We start from the raw sequence: 23,574 nt of genomic DNA, 5'->3' as shown, positions 1-23,574 counted from the left end.
ATGCATCTTGATATGCAGATTGCAATTTCACAATCAGATGCAGTTTTTGTTCTGTACGTGATTCATGCATCCGAGGCAGATGGAAGCAACTATTGTTTGCTTCAAAGCTAACTGGAAGAGTGAAGGAGACGTATCACTTGATTACTTAAGGTACACTGCACACCCAAGATGTTGAGACTCTGATAATGGTCTGATTAGCATGAAATGGATGACCAGGTTATGCTCATACAGTCTGCAGACAGACGTGGGACCTTGTCTATCATCTCTACAAGTGATTGAAAGCTCCGAACGGCATCTTGCTCGTTCATGTATACGACGGAATTTAAACAGACATAGCAGTATAGCACAGTGCCACTGCATCTTTAGTACATGTGCATACTTAAAATAAAACATAATCCCAGCATATTCAGATAGAGAGCGCAGTGAACAAAACGGCTGGGAAGTAATACAGAGTGCCTAAAAGGTCACATTTTAGACTTTAGAGAGACATGTGGTTTTGGTAATTTGATCATTTCGAATAAACAAAATAATTACAATGTCTTCATGTGCTAATTCAATTGTTATACCAGTCAAGAAAAAGAACGGAGAAAGTGAGAACAAAGAAAAAGAGGAGGAGAAATGTTCTACTGCTGCTGTTCCGCTGAATCGCCTGGGATAGCTCCTTGTTCCCACGCTCCACGTTATTCGTAGCTTCAACAGCCTGAGATAATGCAAAAGATGTTCATGAGGTTTCATTAGTGCCTATCCGAATTATGTGTTCTTTCAGTAAAGGAAAAATCTGACCCTATGGACACACACAAACTACAGTCCCATTAAGTTATACTTAACAGTTGACCAGTCAACAAGTATATATATCTTACAGCTAAATACCTAGGAATGGTACTCTAAACAAGGGAACACAAACTCTACAGATCCTTAATAGTCCAGCGGATGGAGACACTGATTTAATTCTAGACTTTACGAAGTTCTTTAGCGGTCTTGCTTCATGTGCCCATTATCCATCTTGGGTAGATTCTGACAATCTATATGTTTATTTTCACATATGGAAAACAAGATACAGCATGTACTACATATAAACTGGTAGTACAAAAAAGCAAGCTTAGATGAATCGTATACCTGGTCATATAAATATTGAATCTGTTGAGCTTGTTGTAGAACATGCGTTGACATAAGATGATTAAGTGCTGACATTTCCATCATCTTTGTCTCCGTTTCTTGGACAGCATCAAGAAGACTTGTCAACTCCACCTGAGAAGAGTTTCAGGATGTAAAATAGCCAAGTTTTTCACTAACGCATAATTTGTATACCATCTATATATTACCTGGAGAGCTCTTGTTTCATCATCCAGTAGTTGTTCTTGAACTCTTATGGGTGCAGTAGATACTTCCTGATCTCCAATATTTGACACATCAGATTTTAGAACAAGATTGGACTTGGATGGTTTAGCAGGTTTGATTTCTGGTTTCTTCTGAATCTTCTTCCTTGGCATTGCTCTATTAATAGCATCTTGAAAACGCATGGACCGAAGCCGATCAAACTGTGCAGTTACCGAGTGGAGACGCTCACTCAAAATTAAAACCTGTTAACATTGTACACAAAACAAATAGCTCACTCTAGCTGGAATGGACATAAGAACCCTAAAACTGATGTTTAAGTGCTACTTACAGTATGAATATAGAGAAAAAATAAAAAAACAATAAAGAAAAAAACACATACATGTGTTTGCCTGAATAATGCACTTGATGCAGCACTGAACAAGAAAACTAGATGTTATTCAAATTCACTTGATGCGACTGGGCAATCTGTCCTCTAAAAATTACACAGCATAATCTATCGTTCTACCAAATGCTATCAACCAATGGAGGTATGATAGCCTGCTACCAACTAGTAGAGCATATACCCAACTTAAATATTTCGAAAAGAAATGTTCAAACAATCAATCCTCTCCAATGAAAGGAAATTTTTGGTCATCATAAGCATAGCAATATAGCAAGTAATACCTAAGAAATTACTTGGTCTGATCCTCTGAATGGTACACATTCAGACCAGTAAGCTACCCAAAAATATATTCTTCTGCTACCTATTTTTTTATTGTATACTTCCTCAAAAAACAAATTAACCCAGCAGAGCTTTCAAAACTTATAACATCAACGGCAAAGAAAATAATCATACCACACCGTGCTGATGAGCTATCAAGTCCAACCGGGAACTCTCATCCCTAGTGCCAAGCCATGTCTTCACACTTCCACTCTTCTCGTCTTCATGGATCCTGTTCTTTAGGATATCAATCTGTTCCTTGCATGCTTTTACAAACACACCAACCTAATATACATTGAGTAATTAGACATAGCTACTAAATTGAGAACAGAAAGCAACAGCATAAGATTACATGAATCAATACACTGTGTACCAGAATGAATATAAGTTGTCAGCATGGTGCATACTCGAGGAATGCCTCATCACTATATCCAAACATAGATTAGCAGAATGAAGAGAAAGATGCACAAGCTACCCAAACTGAATGTGAAGCGCCAAAGAGGATAAGTCATTGTGCATATGCATGTTCTTCAACATTGTTTCAGGGCTACGGTCTTCAATAACTGTAATCCGAGACTAGATTGTACAGGTAGGAAAATAATACTTGGCAAGCAAGTATATCTTACAAAAAGGAACACTACGTAGTACAGCAACATGTATCTCTTGTAATGTCAAACAACCCACTAACTAAAGTCTTTTTATGGGCGCAGGAAATCACTCATGGACATTAAGCATATATTGGTTGCAGAGTACACACACATTTAAGATTTCTTACATGCATAACCATCAGAAAAGAAATAGCAAATCAAAACGAACAACACACAGTGTGAAAGTGTGCAACACTTACTTCATGCTCGATGTTGTCCCTCTCTCGCTCTGTAGTGCGATGCAGGTCCACATAGTCCCTCCTGTGCTTCACTATGAACCTCTCAAGTTCCCTGATACTCTCAAGCTACAATTCAACACAACCCATCATCAATCACTCTAGCAACCTGTCTCCCCACACGCAACACAGGAACACATTCACCGCAGACTCCTACCGTCTTGATCGCGGCATTGGTGAATGGCGACTTGGGGGACGGCTTCCGGATGATGAAAGACGACATGAGCGCGGCAAGCTGGGCCTGCACAGCAACACAACGGAGCGTGACGAATTGGGGACCGTTCGGCTTCCTGAGGGGAAGGGGGTGGTGAGGCTGGGGTGAAGCTTACCTCCGTGTAGCCATGGGAGAGCGCGGCGACGCGTACGGCCTCTTTGAAGTCCTCCGTCCTGTCCCGAACCCTCGACATCGCCGAGGCAGTAGCAGCAGCAGCCGCCGCCTCCTCGGGTCAGATCCAGAGGCGCTCGTAAGCCTACGAGATGCGCCGTTGGCGCGCTTATTAGCCACAAGCGCAGGGGGAGGCAGGAAGCGCCAACCGCGTCGCGCTGGATCGGCGGCGGGCGGCGCCGCGCCGGCGCGTCAGATCGGGCGGCGAGGTGGGCGCGAGCGCGAGAGGGAGACGGGTCGCGAAGGTGGGAGACGTGTACAGAGGCAACAGAGAACGAATATGGGGCCACCACTGTTTGACAAAACTGGACCCACCTGTCAGTGAGGTCCAGGGAAAATAGACGAACGCCCCCAAGGCTCTCCCAAGGCGGCAACCAAGCCACTTCGTCCTCTCTCTCACGCCCAGTCCCAGGCCGCCACCACTCGCGGCTCTCTCGCGAGCCGATCTGTCTCGCCCTCGCCACCTCCCTTCTCGCCTCCGCGGCGCGAAACCCTAGTCAGGCGACTCCATGGCGAAGGACCAGAACGGCTCGCCCCGTGATGTTCGAGGCGAAGGGGAGGAGGAGGAGGAGGCGCGCAGCGGCAGCAAGTCGGTAGAAGCCGATAGGGAGGGGCACTCGAAGGGAAGCCGGGACCGGAGCCACCGCGGGAAGTCGAAGCGGCGGGAAGAGGAGGAGGAGGGAAGCGAGAGCTCCGGTGAGGACTCTAGCGAGCGGCGGAAGCGGCGAAGGAAGGAGAAGGAGCGGCGGCGGCGGCGCCGGAGCCGCAGCGAGAGCTCGGGCTCGTCGTCGGAGTCCGAGTCCGAGTCGTCGTACTCGGGGTCCAGCGCGGAGTCAGAGAGCGGGTCGGAGTTGGATTCGGAGGAGGAGAGACGGAGGCGGCGGCGGAAGAGGAGGAAGGAGAGGGAGGAGGAGGAGGAGAGGAGGCGGAGGAGGAAGGAGAAGGAGAGGCGGAAGAGGAAGGAGAAGGAAAAGGAGAGGGAGAGGAGGAGGAAGGAGGAGAAGAAGAAGAGGAGGAGGAGGAGGAAGGAGGAGAAGAAGGATTTGGGGAAGAAGGGCGCCGTGACCAACTCGTGGGGGAAGTATGGTATCATCCGTGAGGTCGATATGTGGTGAGTGGCTTAATTCGAAAGTTCAGGGTTTGGCATGTCAAGCTATGAATTTACATCGAATTCTTCAGCTGTACTTTGTTTGTGTGGCACACTGGCACTGTATAGCTCAATCTGAAATATGCAAATGTTGTCTCTAATTCGTAGGCTTACTGAAAGTGAAGATGAGTAGTTATGTTACAGGAATGCTCGTTAGTATCTTTATTCTTTAGAGTTTATAGAGCTGCTATTCTACTAGCTTTCAAGCAGATTTTAGTTCACGTCTCAAAATTCATAGGAATGATGCAAGTAGAAAATTTGAGAAATATTTTATGCATTCACATATCCAATTTAGGTACAAACAGTTCTATACTACTACTGAGTACTGAGTACATGTCGTATCTATGACAAAATGAGATGAACTTAGACACTATCACACTAAATAATTATATCCGAAGTACCAAATTATTTCTACCACATTTCTATAAATTAAGTGTGCAACATATTTTGTAGGAGCAAGCGACCAGAGTTCACTGCATGGTTATCAGAAGTCAAGCAGGTATATTTCTTTTCTGCCATTCCATACATGTAGATACACAGTGAGGCATGCATGGATGTCTATGTTAAAATTTAAGACCAAAGTAATCCTGTTGTTCAATTTAGTTTTCTTGTTAATGTGGCCCCAGGTTAATTTGGAAGCTTTGTCAAACTGGGAAGAGAAGCAAATGTTTAAGGAGTAAGTTATTCTACTGCTATGAAGTTGCTTGAATAATTACACGGCCCTCTGAACCATGAAAAGTATTTCCTACCGTGTCCTTGATTTTCCAACGATGTTTAACATATGGTGTTTGTATCTCAGATTCATGGAGGATCACAATACAGCCACTTTCCCATCGAAAAAGTAATGGCTTCCGTCTTCTGGGTATAACTTTGAATTAGATGACAGGTTCAAAATAGGGTTTTATCATTTATCTCTTTATGTTATCTTTCAGATATTATAATTTAGATGCTTATCATCGCAAAGCGATGGAGAAAGAGCAAAAGAAGGGTTTGAAGACCTTAGTGACAGAACGTACAGTATTTAATGATGAGGAACAACGGCGGTACGCTAACATGAATTTGTTTTGTTGTTTATTTCTATAATGTTATCCTTATACTTCTTTTTAAAACATGGAACACAGATTATAAGTCTGTGAGCTTTTATCTTTTCACATTCCTGCATGTTCAATGAAGGGAATATTATGAAACCCTTGTATTTTAATTGGATTTGGAGTCTATTATATGTTGAGTAGTTCCTTTTTAACTTCTTTTTAAAAAAATCATGCAGATTAGAACTGTTGAAGGAACGTGAGAGACGAAAGGAGGAAGAAGTGGAAGCTTTAAAACGCTCCATGCAAGCTGGACTGGTTAGATCAATTTTGTGTTTCTTTTGTCAGCCTTGATTCATCTTTGAAATGTCAATTAAATACTATAACGATCGTGAAGGGTTTTGCTACTAGTTTAAGATCATGCTCCAGCATTAAATGGATATGGCTTAGGAACAGCTATTATAATGTCATGTGTTATTTCGCCCAAAAAAGAATAACTATTTATAATGGGAAGTGATATGCAATGGATAGAGAATGCACTATGTGACCGAAGCGAACAAATAACTTGTCTGCACATAACAGCTCTTTCTCTGAATTAGTATATGAAGACCTTTGTAATTGACATCTACTGCTTGTGTCTGATCAGCCAAGTTTGATTGCACAGGCATCCCAGTCCATTGTGTACAATTTTACTACCTTTTAGGATATTTCATTGTATCATAGTCTCCTAGGACCTAGATATGCCAATTCCTTTCCTGAAACAAATTTAGCGACAATTATTGCTTTTGACCTTATTGTTTGAATACTCGATTCCAACGCGGCACACATTTATTTGCTTTTCTTATTCAATCTATGTGTTATAATACTAATACATGCTGTAGTAAAATGATGTGTTGTTTATCTATCTCTAGGTTTTTCCGTTAATATACCTAGCAGAGTGTTGTTGTGGAAATATTACAGTAGGATTATGGTATAGTAACTGAAGGCGAATTAAGCTGTGCTTATCTTGTGTGTTTTACCTGCTCTTAGGCTCAAGATATGAAGGAGCAGGCCCGTCTACGCGAGGAAATGAACTATCAATACAGGTTGGGCAATTTTCAGGTACGCTCTTTCTTTCTCAACTTACAAGCCTGATATAATGGGTTAACATATACTCCTATAACTTAAGCAAATCTTTTTCATTATCAGGCTGCAGCTGCAATCCAAAAAAGATTGGATCCTGATGCCCCTTTGCAGTAGTCGGCCCGGAGAGCCTAATTCCCTGCAGTTATTCCTTGTGGACCTGTAGGACGAGCATACCTAGTAATAGCATATTAAACTGCTGTTTCTTACCCAAGTTTTTTTTATGTAGTTCGCGTGTCGATTGCTGTACTTGTATCAGCAGAATTTTGAATTCCAGATACTGCCAGTTTTCACATGGTCTACCCTTGTGTGCAGGGTTTTTCGTGTTTGTTATAGGTTGCTTCACATGCTGTTGCAGCTACCCTCGTCGTCCTTGGTCCTTCACATGCTGTGTGCTCCCGTGTTGCATTATTATTCTTAGACCCGGCTGTCCGGTCAGCTCGAGCTTCGTCGTTCTACACGAGCAGCCTACGTGAACGAACGGCACCAGCTGTCAGCATGAATTAGGATCCGTCTGGACTGCCATTTTCTTTCTTGAATAATGAAAATGAATACTGATGCAACCGATTCGTTTCCTGTAAAGCTGTTGAATACTTGCTCTTACTCAATGGCCGAAAGAGAATTTCTTTAGTGCTGTACCACTCTAAAAGGCTTTCTACAATAGGCTAACTGGATTGGTTTGATTGCCCCTTGTTTGGGGGCATTTTCAACCACGCGCCTTGTTAAGGCGAAGGGAGAAATACCTCTACATGATTTGGAGCAGCCGCGGGTCGTGGCAGATCTTAGTTCGGTTCGTTTTAAGCCCTGCAGGTTAAGAAGCAGGCTAACGACTAACACCGGTGGTAATTGCTTCAATCAACGATGATCAGGTGCAGCGGACCATCGACAGCTACGTGGCTATGCCTCCTCCTCTTCTTTTTTCAAGAAAAGACGTTGAGACTCTCTGCGAACTTCGCGGCAACAGATCTATCATCTCTCGCAAACTGCAAAGTTTGCCACCGGAAGAAGAGCACGGAGAAGATCATACGCAAGGGACGAGCAAAGATAGATACGAGCCATACACACACATACGATTTTTCATTTTTCACATAAAGTTGCTAAAATAAATAGATCCAATAATAGCAAAATCACAACCAAAACTCAGAATAGCACGCTGCTACAGTCGAAATCCGAGCGAACTCAACCGCCTAGCGCTTGATGCTGCTCCTGACCTTGCTCCACGCCTTCTTGCAGGACTCGCCGGCCACCTTGATGCCCCTCATCGCCTTCTCCTTGAGGTGCTTCAGGTCCTTGGTCCGCTCCTTCACCTGCTGGTCGAACCCGCCCATCTCCTTCGTCCGTTCCCCTCGCTCCTCGATCGGGAGGGAGGAACCCGCCGCCGCTGGCTGCGTCTCGTGGAGGAAGACGAGGAGAGGCGAGGAGGAAAAATGAGAGGCGGCGGTTGCCGACTTGTCGCGAAGGCGTGTGGAGGGGGAGGAGAGGAGGATATAAAAGTAGCCGCTGGGCGGTGTGGTGTGGACGCGAGCTCGGAGCCGATCTGTAAAGCTTTGGAGATGAGCTGTGCGGCCGCGTCGGCGTTCAAGGAACGGTCAAGAGCGGCGGTTGACGTTTTGAATCAGAGCGCATATATGGAGTATCTCTTTCCTTGTACTAGATTATCATAGGTAGGAAACCGCTTCTAATGAGGTGCTAATCCTGGCTGACATGTGGGTCCGGCGCGTGGCTGGAGTTTATTAGAGGGTCCATTTGCCAGTCCGTGCCAAACTGCCAACTGTTCTTTCGGAGTTCGGTTAGGAGATGGAAAAGGTTCCTGCGCGACGGAAAAAGGCAGAGACGTCCGCTGCTGAGGCATCTTTTGTTTTTTGAATTGATGAAAATCTGATGCTTCTTCTTTTTTTTTTATGCCTCAACGTAGCAGCTGTGGTATCTCAACTCACGCACTAACTCACACCACCATACTCGGGTACCTACACACGAGCAAGATCTGCAATCTATACCTAGAAACTTCACGCGGCTCAGAGGTATCCGAAATCACTAGATTTTGCACATGACGGGTACATCACTCTGACCGTTGTGACCGCAGTGCACACGTGCAGGAGAGACTGGGGAAAAACCTCGGTAGGGATCGTGAGTCGAACTTACGCATGGTTAGGTCAGGTTTTAGTCTTTCTGGTAACGAATCCACTCTCCAAGGAACAAACTGGCAAAAGGAGGGAGGTATCAAGAACCCTCGAGTTTCCTTTTTTGATGGGAACCCTCGAGTTTCCGAGGTGCCGGTGGTGGGTTCCCGTGGACTCGTGCTTCTGATCTCACAAGTTGTTGCGCCGTTTTGACCGCTCGACGCTCGTGCTCGCCCGCTTGCACGTGCCCGGGGTCGGGGCTGCTGGTTCGGCACGAAACCACCACCAGAACATGGGTGTTGCTCTCAAACGCGAACGCGATCGCCGAGCACCTGGAGCGCTCGCGTGTCGTCCGTGTCTGGGGGCTCTCGGCGTCGTGGGCCGGCGCAACGGCATGACCGCTGCGTCGTGCGCCTGTCCTGTGCGCCCGTGGCTCTTTTTTTTTTTGTTTTTGAAGGTAAACCGTGGCACGGCTTTGGCCACGCTGGTTTGGCAGGACTGAGCGCCAGAAATGGCAAGTTTTTGGCTCGAGGCAACGAAATCTGCGAAAGATGTGAACGCCGCGAACCCTGTATGGCAGGCTGACAGCCAGGGCAGTAGAGTGTATAAGGAGAAACAACGATGATACGATTTGGAACCGCGTATTTCGGGCAGTTCCTTTTGCAATCCTGCAAGTCTGCAACTGGGCTTGCGTCCAATCCAATTGATGAAAATCTCCGCAGCATGTTTTCCTGTACCTGCATCCAGCCTAACGATGACTCTTTACATCGTGTATTCAAATATGGAATCCTGACACTTCAGCCAAAGCTTTAACAAGGAAATTAGCACCTCAGCGAAAGACTATTGGAGATCAAAGACTGGAGAGATGGTGGGTACGTGCAGCCATTTTCTTTCACGAGTCATGTGTGCAGTCATTTGATAAGCTCAAACAAAGCAGCATTCAGCACTGAAAGCAAAAAAGATTGCTTGCAGAAACTTTGGGCAGCACATATGTCTGCAAGTAAAGCGAATTAAGATGGTGCAGAAGCACAACTCTAACAACACTGCTAGCCTGCTGCAGTGCCAAAGCACTCCACCATCCCGAGCAGGCGAGCAGCCGCAGCCGGACGTCGCGGGCACGACAGCGTCGGAGGCGAGGCGCACTACCTGGTCCCAGCGAATCGCACGCGCGCTTCCTCTCTTTGGTGCGGGGACGGAGGGGATACCAGATTCTAGGGTTTGAGGAGGGGAAAGACAACGGCATGGATAGGTCGGGCCTGGTCCTCCCACTGGACGGAATGCGGGGCGGGCGGCGGCGATGGCCGACAAGAGAGGAGAAAGAAAGGCGTCGACCTAAATGAGGGGTATATCTGTAAATAGTTAAGGGTCTAAATGAAAAATATCGGATCGCAATTAAGAATCGCGATCCCCAAACTAGGAGTTTATTTGTAATATCGGATCGCGATTAGCAATCGCGATCCAAATCAGGGGGTATTGTAAATACCAGATCCAAATCGGGGGTTCTTTGCATGATCTCCGGGCCGGCGGCCGGCCGGGCCGACGAGCCCGCGCGGCCACCGGCGGGTTGCGTCAAGCGTGATGCTTCCCGCGCCGCCGCCCCCATCAACAGGGCGCACTGAGCCGCGGCTCCGGCTCCGGAATCGTAGGACGCCGCTTCCTCCAGCACCGAACCGCTGCTTTCAAATCGGCTCCGGCACCATGGGCAAGACGAAGACGACGACAATGTACAACCACGGGAATTGGGAAGAAGATGTTTGTTCCTGTGCTTCTTCCAAGTCAAGAGGCCTTGATTAAGCGCAATTTCGGGCTTCAATTCCATCAAACACGGGCAGAGGTCGTAGAGGACAAACATGGATTCTGAAGAAGCCAATGATGCGCCCCTCAGATGGTGGTGGTGGTGCCGGTGCACAGTCCCTCCATCTTTTCAACATCCTTGAGCGCGAGACGATCGGAGTAGCCTTTCCAGGGATCGATGATCTATCCTCCAGTTGGAATGGGTAGGATCAGGAAGGAGACGAACAAAAGTGCAGCTTTGCTGAGGCTTTCAGCATTCAGAGCGAATGCTGCGTTCTGTTCGCTTTTCCTCATTGTGCCATACAGCTAGTGGAGTCAAGATCCATGAGGCACTTTCAAGCTGAATACTGGAACATTTATGTTGTATATTCAAACATCTGCACTGCTAACATCGTTGCCGTGTAATTCAAGTGGTATTTTAAAAACTAGCTGCAAACAATGTTTAAAGGGAAGGATCGATGGTAAGCTGTATAAACTGTATTTCTGAACTCTTCATCACCACCGTCAGAACGTGGGCACCCAATAACAGTACCCTTGGGCCCTCAGGATTGGCTGCACTCGCGTGCTTGCAAGGATACGAGTTAAGCTCCACGTTGGTTGCACTGCCAGCAGCCGCGATCAGCAAGCAGGCTGCCGCAGGATCGCAACTCACGGAGCGGGCGAGGGGAAAAGGAGCGCACGATGGATCAGGTTTTAAAGAACCGTGGTCATCTTCTAATTCAGCACACATCAAGTGACACGCTGGAGTATACCTCTGGAACGTGTAAAAATTACTCGCAAAACTTGTGATAGCACACAGTTCCAACGGATCGTCGGGTTTACACCAAAAGAAACATCTCTGCTAGAGTTCATACACGACAAAAATATCCACCCGAAGGCAGGAGGTCCATCAACTACGACTCTTTCTTCGGCGCCTTCCTTTTCATCCGGCTGAACGGCCCCACCGTCCGGTCCATGATGTACATGTAGATCACCTGGCTCCATGACCTGTACGACCTCAGGCTCTCGTAGTACTCCGGCGCAATCTCCTTCACCTTGTGCAGCCTGGCGCCGGGGATCCTCGGGAAGTCGTGGTGCTCGTTGTGGTACCCCACGTGCCAGGTCATCAGGTTCAGGGGGCCGTAGTACGAGTAGGTCTCCTGGTCGGGGCTGAACACGTAGTGTTCCGAGATGAAGTGGCCCGCCATGGGGTGCATCCCGCCGCCGACGAACGTCGAGAGGATCAGGTAGGCCAGCGACCTCCAGCCGTGGAGGTAGACCAGGCCGGCGTCCAGCGCGACCTGGATGGCGAGGTTGGTGAACTCCCACAGGCCCGGGGGCTTCGGCTTCAGGAAGAGCGGCCTCAGCGCGTAGAAGAAGAGCTGGAGCACCACCCACACGGACTTGCTGATGGCGTTCTTCACGGCGTGCGCCTCTGCCTGGCTGGGAATGTCCATGTCGATGCCGTCCACGCCTTGGAACCGGTGGTGCTCCAGGTGGTACTTTTGGAATGTTATGGACATGGGGACACTGATGGGGAGGTTTGCAAAGATACCTAGCCAGCGATTCAGGGATGGGGTTGTGAAGGCGAGGTTGTGGCTCAGCTCATGGATAGCAAGGAACAAGTTGTGGTTCAGGAAGGAGCCGAAGAAGTAGGCGACTATCAGGAGCTTCAACCAGCTGGCATCTCGGAGGAATGTAGCAGTCCACAGCTGAAGCGAAACAACCACAGCAATCTGCAGATAAAGTTGGCATTGCCGTCAGAAAACAGTACTAATAAAACTCAATGAAAAAGGGTCTACAATTTGCAGTAATAACTTGCTGATGAAATCGAATGATAAAGTTTCTAGTTTCTATATTCATATTCCCTGGAAATTCCATTGACAGTTGGTACCATAGTGTGTCATCCATGTATGCACGAACAACTTACAGCACAACAAAACAAACCAAGGCACCAAGCTAATACAACTTATGGAGAGGATGACAAGGCCCCTGATTTTTCAAACAAGGGTCACGAAACTGGCTGTTTCAAGTTGCTAGTTTCCGTTGCCAGAGTTCAATGGCCAGCACAACAGCTGTTGGTGAAAGGGGTATATGAATACCAGTTTTGCGTATGAATTCGAAATTTCTTACTAGCAAGGAGAGAGAACAGGGATACTCTGTTTCAAACAGCTGCAGAGCAATGGTGCAGGGCACTGTAACTTCAGTGAGTTCGTGTCTGTGCTTATAAATTCAGATTGTATTGAAATCTATAGATATAGATCATCTGAGAATTCTATCATGTTCAAGTAGTAGCAAAGATGTCTGAGTGGATTTGTATTTCTCACAAATGACCTTCTGTACAGGAAAAAAAAGAAATATACTTTTCTCAAATGCTTCCTATTGTTGTTGTCAGTCTCACTATGAGACACCACCAAGATATGTTTGCATCTTAGGGTTGGCTTAAAAGTTACCATCACAAATTGGTCATGCAAAACAGAACATGCAGCAGGCTTAGCAGCCAGATATATCGATGGGCAAAGTGATTGGGGGCTTATCCTTTAAGGAAAAAGTAGTTAGGGCTAATTTCCTTCGTGGCACCCATATTCAAATCAAATAAGTAAAAAGGAAGAGGCAACTGGAGTGAAAGTGTGAAATTATAGCAGAGGTTAGAGTCAAAGGAGGAGCTTGACACAATGAGTCTTATCATTTGTTAGTTGGTCCTGATGTCATTATTGTCATAATCTTTAACTAACAGCATAGGCTTATTCCATGCCTTGAAAGGAAGTGCACGTAGCCAACCGGAAGAAGCAACTACCATTTCAGGCTTGAAAGTTACTGGTGGAAGTGTGGAACTGATCCAGGACCAACAAGAAAGGTTGAGCAGAACTGTCAGACCACCTTATGGCACTTAAACAAATTCTATTAGGCTCGTTATGGCTGGATAAGACAGCTTAATGGAAGAAGCTCCTGCTTTAAATGCATTGCTTAATTACTACTAGTTATTCCGTTTTGCACGATAAATCCCAAGCTTAACAGTTTCCAAGCGCATCAAATTTTCAGGTTGAAGACAAGGGTAACAAGTTAACTGTTACAGAAACAAGCAATTAACAAAAGAAAATGGGAAAATCAAAACAAGTATGGCTGCAATCTTTCCTTTAAAAGGTATAACTGCAATCACTTTGTCATAGTTGAGATTCCTGAGAATAACTCTAGTAACGTAAGCACTAGAAGCTGAACACCGCCAAACTAATCCCCCTACTGAAACAGTAAAGAACCGTATACTGATTCTTAATTCAGACACGGCAATTAGAGATCTCGGCTTTAAGGCTACCCAACTTACACTTCACCGCAAACGCCAAGCATCGTTGAAAAAAAAAACAATATGAATTATACTTTCCGGCAAGCTCAATCCCCAATTCCCCATTGCAGCACACAAGGAGGAGAGAACAGACGCACAGAGCAGGGAAAAAAGAGGCAGATCACGGCACCTTGAGGAAGGCCCACGGATCCGGGCCGAAGAGCTCCTTGATCTGCGGGTACTTGGCCAGGATCTCCCGGCGGCGCGACGCGTGCGGCTCGTCCGTGTACGACCAGAAGAAGTCCGTCGCCATCACCCCTTCGTCCGCCTCCATCCCCGCGCCCATTGCTCCCTCCCTCCCTCTGGCCCCGCGAACGGGCGGCGGCTCGCGGACGCAGCGGCAATGGCACGGGGTGGCGCCCGAGCCCGAATGCGGGGTGGGTAGATTCGTCGCCTCCTTTTCCCACGGGCGGCTCAGGGGCGGCGCGAATCCTGTGTGCTATCCTTGACGAAAGTATCTCCCACTCCTCCCGGCTATGGGTGGAGCCGTGCAGCGGCGGAGCGGGTGGGAGATTTGTCTATTTCAGGGAATCCGGGGGGTGACGACGACCATGAACGTGCCCTGGCTGGAAGAGAACGTGACGCGGGTCGTGGGTGATGTCAAGCTGGCAATGTGGGGTCGGCATGTCATGGGCAGCGATGACCGTGGCTCAGGAGGGTGGTTTGGGGCTTTGGGCCTGAGCCCAGGTGGTGTTGGCCCGGATCCGTGGGTCATGGCCCATGTGAGGCCTAGGAAGAAGAAAGGAAAACTCGTACAAATCACGGGCCTTGTGTGGACCGCACTACTGAACTGGGATAAAAACGGGTAGGAAAATATATCATTTTTAAACTGTTCTCGCTAGTCGAGGAACTTACATTTTTTCCGACTTAACTATTTCATGCTTATTGCAATTTGCAACACGCGCTCAAAGAAATTTTTTAAGAAATCTTATATATGGCTAGAAACAGAGCACATTTACAATTTCTGGTCAGTCAGATTTTCCGTTACTACTTTCACCAAGACTTCAAGAAGAAGTCGTTTCAAAAAAAAAAAAAGACTTCAAGAAGAAGCACACTAGCGCGCCCCAACACATGGCCTTTTTCTATCAACTTATTTGGCTTGATTTCTAACCTCCATGTGCCGGAGCTGGAGACAATATCAAAGGATGAGAAATGGAGTGTTGAAGGCCGCCCAAACACTTGCGGGTGAGAGAGCTTTTTTCCTTGCATTACCATTAATTTTGCCAAACTGACCTAGCCATACGACCCATAAAATCAACGAATGTATATTAGTAAATTTACTTTGAGTCTCGAAACATCGCTGTCCTTCTATTTTGTTAACCAGTTATGGTGATTTTCAGAATGGCATCATGCGCGATTATTTTAGAAACTGCAACACATGCTTAAAGATTGACATTACATCTGGACTTCACATAAATGTTGAACATAGCTCGTCTTGGGACCCTAACAAGTTTTCTTTTAAGAGGAACAGAGCCGACCTTACCTTGTTATTGCCACCGGCAACCCTAATCCTCGCCCCCCTTGTGAAACGGAGTTGCCGTTGGTCATACCGTTGTACTGAGTTCCTGACCTTGAGCAGGTGCACACCGCCCATCATCACTGCCACTGCCAGCATTACCAGTGGAAATCTCTTTCCATCTTCACGCATGCATTGTCTTTGACTACGAGAACTGTCTTTGACTGACATGGCAGCAAGAGAATGGACAAGCCAACATTGTGGCATTCACATGGAAAGAACAAGGTCGTTCTGTGCGCCACACACATTTCTCATTGCGGACAGATAAGATTCTGACACTGTCACGAACCCTGCGTTTCAATCAGGGAAACACACAAAACAGAAACACCAGAACAAGCACAAGCGCGCGCGCGCACACGACACGAGCAAACAGGAGTACAGGACGCCACGAAACGACCCACGAGGGATCCAAAACCCTCACGGTCCGAGTCCGACCAGCTTCCGCATCGGATTCCTGGCCTCCACAGACCGAACCCGAGCAGCAAGCAGCGAACGCTCTCTCTCCTTTGGAGACGGCGGCTGCTTGGTACCTGGCCCAGCTCCTGAATTCTGCTCACAAGTCACGACCAAAACTACTAGCACCACACACGTCTGATGCATCAGCATACACTAGCTAGCTATAATACGATCAGGCCAAGCAGCTGCCTGAATACAGAAAAAACAGTCTGCCGATCCATCCAATAGGAATAGGCAGGGTTCCTGCCTAGCTGCCTGCCAAGTGGGCCACCAGCCTTTGCGGGACCACATGGCAGTATCCGGGGCCGATAAAACGTGGGCCTCGGGGTGCCGCGCTCCCACCGACCGGCGGCGGCTCCTCTTTTCTAGAGGGACGGCTCGAAGTTGAGGCGCGAGGTGTAGGTGGCCTTGGGCGCCCAGTTCCTGGGGATGACGTCCCGGGCCGTGAGCGTCTTCTTGGCGGACAGCGTGGTCAGCCTCACGGAGAAGGGCCCCACGAGCGGGCCCCGCACCAGGCACCACGTGGCCCCCCACACGTGCTTCATGTCCAGCCACTCCACCGAGTTGGCCTGCAAGGCCCAAACCGCAAAGCATGGCGAATTAGCAAGGTGAATGGAAGAGCAGTCAGTCAGCAGCTCTGCAGCTGTCTGTAGTGTGCCTGCATTATTCTTATTCAGCTCGAGTTGTTACTGTTAAGTGTTAACCCACCACTAGGCAAAGCACAGCAGCAGCATCTGAAGCTTTACAAAGCAACAGAAAGCAATAGCACGGTTGCATGGGATTCCATGGTATCTTTGGATTCCCCAGCCCACTAGGCCTCACGACGAGCCCACAACCCACGAGCTCGCCACAAGGCCACAGGATGGCTGTCAGGCCTCATCACTTAACAACCACCGTGAAAGCACTCACTAGTGCAGCGCAAAAAGCAAAGCAGGCATGAGGGGCCATCAGACTCTGTAGTCTTGATGCTGGTCGTCGTCTTAAGCAGGGAGGCGAGCTGAAGAAACAGCATCATGGGGGCAGGGCGGCTAGGGTTCAGGCGATGCCGCTTTTCCAACATATTCAGAACGGGAATCATTCGGCGAAGACGATCATGCGTCGTGTATGCGTATGTCTTTGTGCAAAGCATTGACTAGGGTTTTCTTTCTAGTGGTAGACAAAGCAAGAAAGTAGAAAAGCACTAGCGCGCCTTCATGGCTGGCCACGCGTGGCTGGTTTGCCCTGATCGAGATAAGGTGCTGCCTTTTTGCTGTGTGTAACCTTAGATTGGGTAAACAAAGGAAGATATTTTTAACTGCCAGGTCTTTTGGCCTCACTTCTTCAGGTCGATCTGCAGCTACAAGGACTGGGTAGAGGCCAAACAACAGCGGCAATGCTAGCGAGGAGAGTACTGAAAGCAAGCAACACTGCAGCACGCGCGTCTCCAGGATGCTCGGTAAGGCAATGCCGCTGTGAGCTGTGGCCCTCTCTTGGTCCGGTGCATCTCGAGGAATGGCCCTAGCACTGAAGGTTTTTTTTTCCCCGATCAAGCAATAAAGGTTGTTAAGGACAAGAGATCGCCTCCTTTTCCCAATCGCTTTGTTGCGAAAGGGCCGTGCAAGAAAGAGACTAGGCCAAGAAGCGTGCTAGGGTGAAGAGGCCTCTGAATCCGGACGAGGGAAATGGCATGGGAGGATTCGGTTGTGTTGGTTACCTGCTTTATCTGCATGGATCCAATGTCGCCTTCGCCGTCCTCGAACTCGACGAGCAGCGAGAGCCAGAAGCTGGTCGAGCCCTCGTTCACACGGAATGCTATGTTCTTCCCGCCGTACTTGCAGGCAGTCCTGGAGTATATGCACAGACAAACGACACTGCACCGGTCAGTTTCTGAAAGAAGACAAAACGGGGAATCTCGCTGCTGGATATTAACTGAATTTTAATCACGAGTCCTTTTCTCTCTGAAGAGATTGATCAGGAGATGTTCAAAGATGATTAGATGCCACTCTGAATGAGTTACGTCAGGCGCAGGCTGACAGGCATGCTTAACCCTCAGACTGACAGACAGCTGGGCTGCATTCCCTCCCATTTAACCCCTGAACAATTATAAATTCACCGCGCATCATCAGGATTCAGGATCATAGTACTACTCCTACAGAGGAAATCATAGCACCAGCGTCCAGTCCAGCGATGTTTTCAGACGTCAGGTGGCCATTTTTCAGCACGACATCACGGTTTACGAGACACTGTTTCTAGTCTACCTGTCCACTGCTATCGGTGCTATGCAAATGCAGCAGTTGATTCTGAACTGACGAAAGTATTCAGATAGCAAGCAGTATATAACAACAGGACAGGGGACGGGAAGAGTGCTGCGCCGCGCGGCTCACCTCCTGTAGACGACGTTCAGCTGGCCGCGGTCGCGCAGGCGTCCTCCGGCGCCGGCGACGGCCATCCTGCTGAAGGCGGCGCCGCTGAGGTCGAAGTGCGTGTGGCCGAACGCGCAGAGGCCGCCGGGGCACTCGTCCGTGACGATGACCGTCACGGCCCGGCGCGAGCAGATGCCGCGGTCCAGGCACTTGACCTTGTAGCAGGCGCCGCAGCCCTCGCCGTCCATGAACAGCACGGGGCTCACCGACCCCACCCGCGCCTTCATCGGCACCACGTCCACCAGGGTCCCGTACCCGCACGCGCCGCCTGCAGATGATGAAACAATCAGATGGTTGTGTTGCTGCCGTTATGATCTAATAATAAAACACAAGAGAGTCCATGCAAAATACTACTGCCAGTAGCAGCTGCCAATTGCTTGTTAAGCTAATCGCAGTGTCAGTTGCAGAAAAATACTCTGTCTTAAGGAGGGAACAGCCGGTGCAGCGCATCGAGGGTGCAAGTTGCCGTGAAGAACAGAGCCTGGTGATGGACAAGTCGCGGGGCTCACGGGTGTGGCACTATTCCGTTACGAGACGGGTCAAACAAACAGGACGACAAAACTGAAGGCCCATCTACCGCATGGTGTACCCCCCAGCACAGTGCTCAGGCAGGACGGCGTAAATGCTAGCAGTAACAGCGAGCTCATGGTCTTGGTCCGTCGCCGGATTAACCTCTTCTACTTGTGGTAGAATCAAGGTTACCGGCAGTGTCGGTGGGGACTGGCCGTGCCAGGGAGAGCAATGCTGCATTAATGTCGTGAGGATTTCAGTTTCAGCAACGGTGCCGGGACTGCATGCAGCTGCTGGGAGCTTTGCCGCCGGAGCCGGACGCGGAGACGACGAAGCCTGGCCGCTTGACAGGTGTGCCGGGACCCGGAGCGGGGCCCACCGAAATTCGCTCCGGGATTCATGGGATCCGCAGAGGTCCCGCCAAAAAAAAATGTCGCAACGGGAGGAATTTATTCGTCTTCTTTTACTACCCCGAACAAAGAAAAACCTTTCCTTCTAGCCGCGGTAAAGAAAATTCTGCAACGGCCAGCTCCTTCAATAATCAACCCGGCGAACCAATACTCGTCCTGAGTATTTTTCTAGCATGGTAATGGCGTACTACAATGTGTCCGTGTGCTCCCAGTAAATGCTAGGCCAAAGACCGGTGTGGTGTGCTGGTGTGGAGCTGGGATGAGAGCGCTTACCGTCGCTGCCGTCGCCCTCGGCGTCGCCGTACCACGTCGCAGTGGCCGGCCGCCACTCCATGTCCAGGCCCCCCGCCGCCTTGGCCGACTTCCCGCCCCCGAACAGCAATGCGGCTGGTACGGGCGGCGCCGGCGCCAGAATGCAGAGCAGGAAGAGGGCGAGGGAGCGCGGGGAAGCCATTGGGGGTTTGGGTTGGGTCGGGTTGATTCCTCGACCCCCCTTCTTCCCCGCCTGCGCTGCGCCCTGCCCTTCCCTCGCTGGAGTGGTGGTGCTGCGGCTGCTGGTCGGAGGCCTGGTGGTACTTTGTAGGCTTCTTTCTGGGGCTCTCTCTTTTATGGCTTCGAGAAATCCCCAGCCCCAATGGCTCAGTCTCAGTCAGAGCTCACTGCTCAGAGGTGCTCGGCTCGGCTGGCTGGCTTCGGTAGAGCTAGCTGTGCTCTGTAGTCTGTACAAATGGCAACACGGGCATGGGCGTCAGGGCAATGAGTGGTGCAGCGCGGGTCGATTGTGCAGGTAGGAGGATGCTGGCTTAGTTTTGGTTGTGCATGGTTAAGCACTTAAACTAAGCTGCAGTTTGCAAGCGTGGCCAATGGCCCCATCCCAATTCCCACCACCCCATGTGCGGCTCGCAGTGCTGCGGCAAGGTGAAATGACGGATGAGGCCCTCGCGCCTCGGGGCTGGGAAGACCGTTGACGCTCGCTCGCTCGTCACCCCGCCGCACTGCCCCGGCTCGCTTGACCGTTGCCGTTGCACAGTGACAAAACGAGCTCCCGAAGCGGAGGCCATGCCGCCACGGGCACCTACCTCCCAGTCCCAGATTGCCAGTCGCCCAGTCACGTGGCGGCGACACGGGAGTGGGATCCCGGTGACCCGGGCGGGGGTGCTGGTCGTTAGGTCTGGCAGCCTTTGCCGTGCCTGGCTGCTGCCTGCGCGTGTTGGGTGAACCGCTGTTCCTCCGGAGAGCCTGGAGGCTGGAGCCTGGAGCTGGCGGATCGAATCATGAACCCGGAACCCCCCGAGCCCCGAGCGAACTGTCTGGAATCTCAACGCCAGCGCCGGCGAAGAAATCGCTCGTCGGAGTCAAGTAGTTAACCACGCCGTCGGGGCAATCCGCAGCGCATCATTGTGCGCTCCTACGGTCCTACCAGGCGGCAGCATCGTTCGGTTATTGCATCACTCGCTTGTCTCTCTGTTGACTGTTGAGCAAAGGCCCAGGCATGACACCAACAATTTCTGCGGTTCCCTGCCCAAGTTGAGATGAACCTCGCCATGCGTCGAAAGCCTTCCGGCATCGCTGTAACCTGTGCGCACCGCGTGGTCTGACTGACTGACTGACTGACTCTGGACCATGGAAGGTGGCAGTACACACGAACGCCTTTTTCCGGGGCGTTCCTCGTTCCTCTCCGGGCATCGCGTAAACAAAACGCAGGTAGCATCCGGCGAATCTCGAGACGGCCGGACGCCGGAGTGCAGGAGGCGTGGCGGCAGCATGGATCATGGCCGCACGGTGGTCGATGGTCAAAGTCAAAGGGCAGTTGGAGACCGTTCCAGAGAAAAAGCACGGTGCGGTCAGGACAAACGGACGGGGGTGAGCGAGGCGAGGCTTCATGCGCTTGGGCTTCGGCGCTTGGCCACGCTTGGGGTTGGGGCATCAGGGCATGGCCATTTGTTTCTTCCCCTCGCCTCGCTAGTCGCTATCCACCAAAAGTAAGGAAGCCGGGCGCTGAGGTGCGCCATCATGTTTACTCGTACACACTCTTGTTTGGGAAAACAGCACAAGGTCTATGCTCGTCGGAATTTTCTATGCCATTGTATTCACTTTTCACAACCCTTTTCATGAAAGTTTGCCTAGCAAAGATGTAATTCTTTCTTGTAAAAAATCACACAGATTCCATACTTCCAGTTGTCCTAGTGTTGCCTTTTTAGTGGACCTTTCTTTCATTTTCCTTCTTGTAGATAAAGAGGGTATTTTTTTTCTTGACAATACTTGCTGCATTCAGGCGTGCACGGGGTACTGGACGTCATTATCGCATCGCGAGCCTGCGTAGGCGTCCACATCAGGCCCAAGATGTCGTTTTCTTTGAGAGGAACGAGTGGTGTTTGCCTGTTACATCAAAGAAAATTTTTATTATCTAGTAGTATTAAATAAAATCTAATTATAAAACTAATTGCAGAATTTCTAGGCTAATTCACGAAACGAATCAACGAGGTATATTAATATATATTAATTTATGATTAGCCGATGGTTACTGTAGCATTATTGTAGCAAAAATATAAATTAATTAGGTTCATTACACGAATTAGCACGCATCTATCCAGAAAAGTTTTGTAAACAGATTTTATTTAATATTTCTAACTAGTAACAAGTAAGATTTTTTTTGACGTAACGTGACTAAATTTTAGACCTCCGAACCAAAAGGGATTTTAGCCATCAAAAGATACCCCTAGGCCGTGGTGGAGCCAAAGGTGGGGTCCCTGTATAGGTTTAGGAAGGTGCATAAGCCACACATATATAAAGCCCACTGAAGCTATAGTAGAAATAGTGCGCGGGGGGTTAAAATTAGAGATCGGAATTCAACAATTCAAAAAATTAAATTCAACATTTTATGAAAAAATCAATCAACATTTAAAAATAGTAGATTCAATAATTTTTTAGAAACACATACATCAACATGTTGAAAAAAATACTAGCTTCAACATTTTTTACAAACTATTTCAACATCTTAATAGAATAGATCCAACATTTATCAAAATCTAGATCAACATATTTTTTTTAAATGGATTGTCATATCTTCTTCTTCAGTGACGGCGCAGGGGACATGGAGAGCAGGGCTGGCGGCGACGTGCAAGGGCGACGGCGGAGCGCGCCCGTCCAAGGGCGCACGGTGAGGCCGCCCGCAGCACGCAGCGAGGCCGTAGGGGCAGGCGCGCGCGGCTGGTGGCGGCGCGGGCCCGTGCACAGGTTTCGCGCGGCTGAAGCTGGCGACGTCACAAATGGAAGAGGCAAGGGAGGGTTTGTGTTAGAGTTTTGGGTGGAGACGGTCCAACAAATGTAGATGTTCGTATGAGATTCAAACACTCAAACGTAGTGAAAAAAAAATTCGGAAGATGTATAGGATTCACACTCAAAGGACCAGAACTATTTTACATTTTGGGCCGTTTTTCCTTTACTAATTAACTAATATCGGCCCAAACAATGAAAGGTCCAATAATCAATCCTCCGTAAACACGGCGAACGATGAACCCTCGGGCCCAAATGGATTATTCGATTCACGATTCACCGCACCCCCACCCCCCGCATCCCTCGCCGCCGGTCGCCCCGGCACCCTCCCGCGCCGCCGCCTGCCACCCGGGAGCTTTCTCGGCTTCCCCAACGCGTGCTAGCTGAAAATCGCGGGTGGCGGCGAGTCCTCTCCGCAGTCCGCGGCCCTGCTCCTTTCCGCCAACGCGCGTCCGCAGGTCCGCAGCCCCGGCGTTCGCCCCTCTCCGCAACCGCGCCTCCGCGCGTCGGCGCTTCTTCGCGCAGTCCGCGGCCCGGCATCTCGCCGCGAGCTAGCGCTGCTGCGAGGGTCTGCGAACCCGCCGTTCCACACCTCTCCAGTCTCCACGACCGCGCCTCTCCGCCAGCTCGCTCCTCTCCGGCAGTCCGTGCCTGCTCCCTATTCTTCGCCTCTCACCGGCATCCTCCTTTTTCCTCTGCTCTGTTCCTACGTAGGCACAGGTAGCTATGTTTCTCTCGACTCCACGGTCTTCCCTCTCTCCTGCTTGCTCTGCTCCTCTGCTTGTGCAACTTGGCTGTGCTCTTCTGCTCTGCTGCTTCCTGCTTGTGCAGCTTGGCTTTGCTCTGTCCTGTAGTCTGCACTTACAAAATCATGAGCCTAACTGCTCTGCAATTGTGCTTCTTTACTGCCTTAGCTTAGCTATGTCACTGCCTCTGTGATTTGTGCTTCATTTGTTTACTGATTGAGCCATGCGATATTGCTTTCGAACTATGATTGGGATATGTCTATGGCGTCACCTCGCCGCACACCTTATGCGCCTAGGCGTTGTGAGGGGGGTGCGTCACCTTAACTCCTTATGAACCATGCTGCAATGTAAGGTGTTTGTTTGGTGGGATGGATGGAGATAGTACGGAGCGGTTTTAATTTTAACGGTGTTTCGTTAAGGAA

At 49.3% G+C, this 23,574-nt stretch overlaps 4 protein-coding genes across 5 annotated transcripts; 1 reads left to right on the top strand and 3 right to left on the bottom strand.

Annotated features, from left to right (window-relative positions):
- Positions 1–423: 423 nt before the first annotated feature.
- LOC112900254 (syntaxin-81) lies at positions 424–3,543 on the bottom strand. Its single transcript, XM_025969045.1, has 7 exons — positions 3,251–3,543; positions 3,079–3,162; positions 2,886–2,990; positions 2,174–2,323; positions 1,323–1,580; positions 1,117–1,248; positions 424–700 (listed from the first exon to the last, which is right to left on the bottom strand). Exons 1-7 carry the CDS (start codon positions 3,326–3,328, stop codon positions 554–556), a joined length of 954 nt encoding a protein of 317 aa, XP_025824830.1. The 5' UTR covers positions 3,329–3,543; the 3' UTR covers positions 424–553.
- A 137-nt stretch (positions 3,544–3,680) lies between these two features.
- LOC112900253 (vicilin-like seed storage protein At2g18540) lies at positions 3,681–7,252 on the top strand. 2 transcript variants are annotated; one of them, XR_003230166.1, is made up of 9 exons: positions 3,681–4,417; positions 4,907–4,952; positions 5,080–5,129; positions 5,253–5,294; positions 5,386–5,496; positions 5,721–5,799; positions 6,511–6,582; positions 6,670–6,783; positions 6,919–7,252. XR_003230166.1 is itself a non-coding variant. In XM_025969044.1 (8 exons), exons 1-8 carry the CDS (start codon positions 3,816–3,818, stop codon positions 6,718–6,720), a joined length of 1,053 nt encoding a protein of 350 aa, XP_025824829.1. In that variant the 5' UTR covers positions 3,681–3,815; the 3' UTR covers positions 6,721–7,233. The 2 variants fall into 2 exon arrangements, 1 of the variants encoding a protein (XP_025824829.1); XM_025969044.1 differs by having other exon boundaries at positions 6,670–7,233.
- Positions 7,253–11,264: 4,012 nt separating this feature from the next.
- On the bottom strand, positions 11,265–14,366 carry LOC112899109 (sphingolipid delta(4)-desaturase DES1-like). Its single transcript, XM_025967444.1, has 2 exons — positions 13,967–14,366; positions 11,265–12,232 (listed from the first exon to the last, which is right to left on the bottom strand). Exons 1-2 carry the CDS (start codon positions 14,120–14,122, stop codon positions 11,411–11,413), a joined length of 978 nt encoding a protein of 325 aa, XP_025823229.1. The 5' UTR covers positions 14,123–14,366; the 3' UTR covers positions 11,265–11,410.
- Positions 14,367–15,591: 1,225 nt separating this feature from the next.
- LOC112899110 (expansin-B17) lies at positions 15,592–19,630 on the bottom strand. The gene is made up of 4 exons (XM_025967445.1): positions 19,404–19,630; positions 18,172–18,478; positions 17,502–17,631; positions 15,592–16,377 (listed from the first exon to the last, which is right to left on the bottom strand). The coding sequence occupies exons 1-4, from the start codon at positions 19,582–19,584 to the stop codon at positions 16,174–16,176; spliced, it is 822 nt and encodes a 273-aa protein (XP_025823230.1). The 5' UTR covers positions 19,585–19,630; the 3' UTR covers positions 15,592–16,173.
- Positions 19,631–23,574: the final 3,944 nt, after the last annotated feature.

Source organism: Panicum hallii, chromosome 7 (assembly GCF_002211085.1).
Source record: "Panicum hallii strain FIL2 chromosome 7, PHallii_v3.1, whole genome shotgun sequence".
NCBI lineage: Eukaryota > Viridiplantae > Streptophyta > Magnoliopsida > Poales > Poaceae > Panicum > Panicum hallii.
This window is presented reverse-complemented; position numbering and strand designations above follow the sequence as displayed.

Coding starts and splice junctions, on each gene's coding strand:
- LOC112900254 (XM_025969045.1), bottom strand. CDS start 3,328: ATGTCGAGGGTTCGGGACAGGACGGAGGACTTCAAAGAGGCCGTACGC. Junction 1,581..2,173: donor TAGCTCATCAGCACGGTGTG/GTATGATTATTT, acceptor CAATGTTAACAG/GTTTTAATTTTGAGTGAGCG. Junction 701..1,116: donor TTCAATATTTATATGACCAG/GTATACGATTCA, acceptor GCATTATCTCAG/GCTGTTGAAGCTACGAATAA.
- LOC112900253 (XM_025969044.1), top strand. CDS start 3,816: ATGGCGAAGGACCAGAACGGCTCGCCCCGTGATGTTCGAGGCGAAGGG. Junction 4,953..5,079: donor GGTTATCAGAAGTCAAGCAG/GTATATTTCTTT, acceptor ATGTGGCCCCAG/GTTAATTTGGAAGCTTTGTC. Junction 5,497..5,720: donor AATGATGAGGAACAACGGCG/GTACGCTAACAT, acceptor AAAATCATGCAG/ATTAGAACTGTTGAAGGAAC.
- LOC112899109 (XM_025967444.1), bottom strand. CDS start 14,122: ATGGGCGCGGGGATGGAGGCGGACGAAGGGGTGATGGCGACGGACTTC. Junction 12,233..13,966: donor ATCCGTGGGCCTTCCTCAAG/GTGCCGTGATCT, acceptor CTTTATCTGCAG/ATTGCTGTGGTTGTTTCGCT.
- LOC112899110 (XM_025967445.1), bottom strand. CDS start 19,584: ATGGCTTCCCCGCGCTCCCTCGCCCTCTTCCTGCTCTGCATTCTGGCG. Junction 17,632..18,171: donor CTGAACGTCGTCTACAGGAG/GTGAGCCGCGCG, acceptor CATATACTCCAG/GACTGCCTGCAAGTACGGCG. Junction 16,378..17,501: donor GATCCATGCAGATAAAGCAG/GTAACCAACACA, acceptor TGGGCCTTGCAG/GCCAACTCGGTGGAGTGGCT.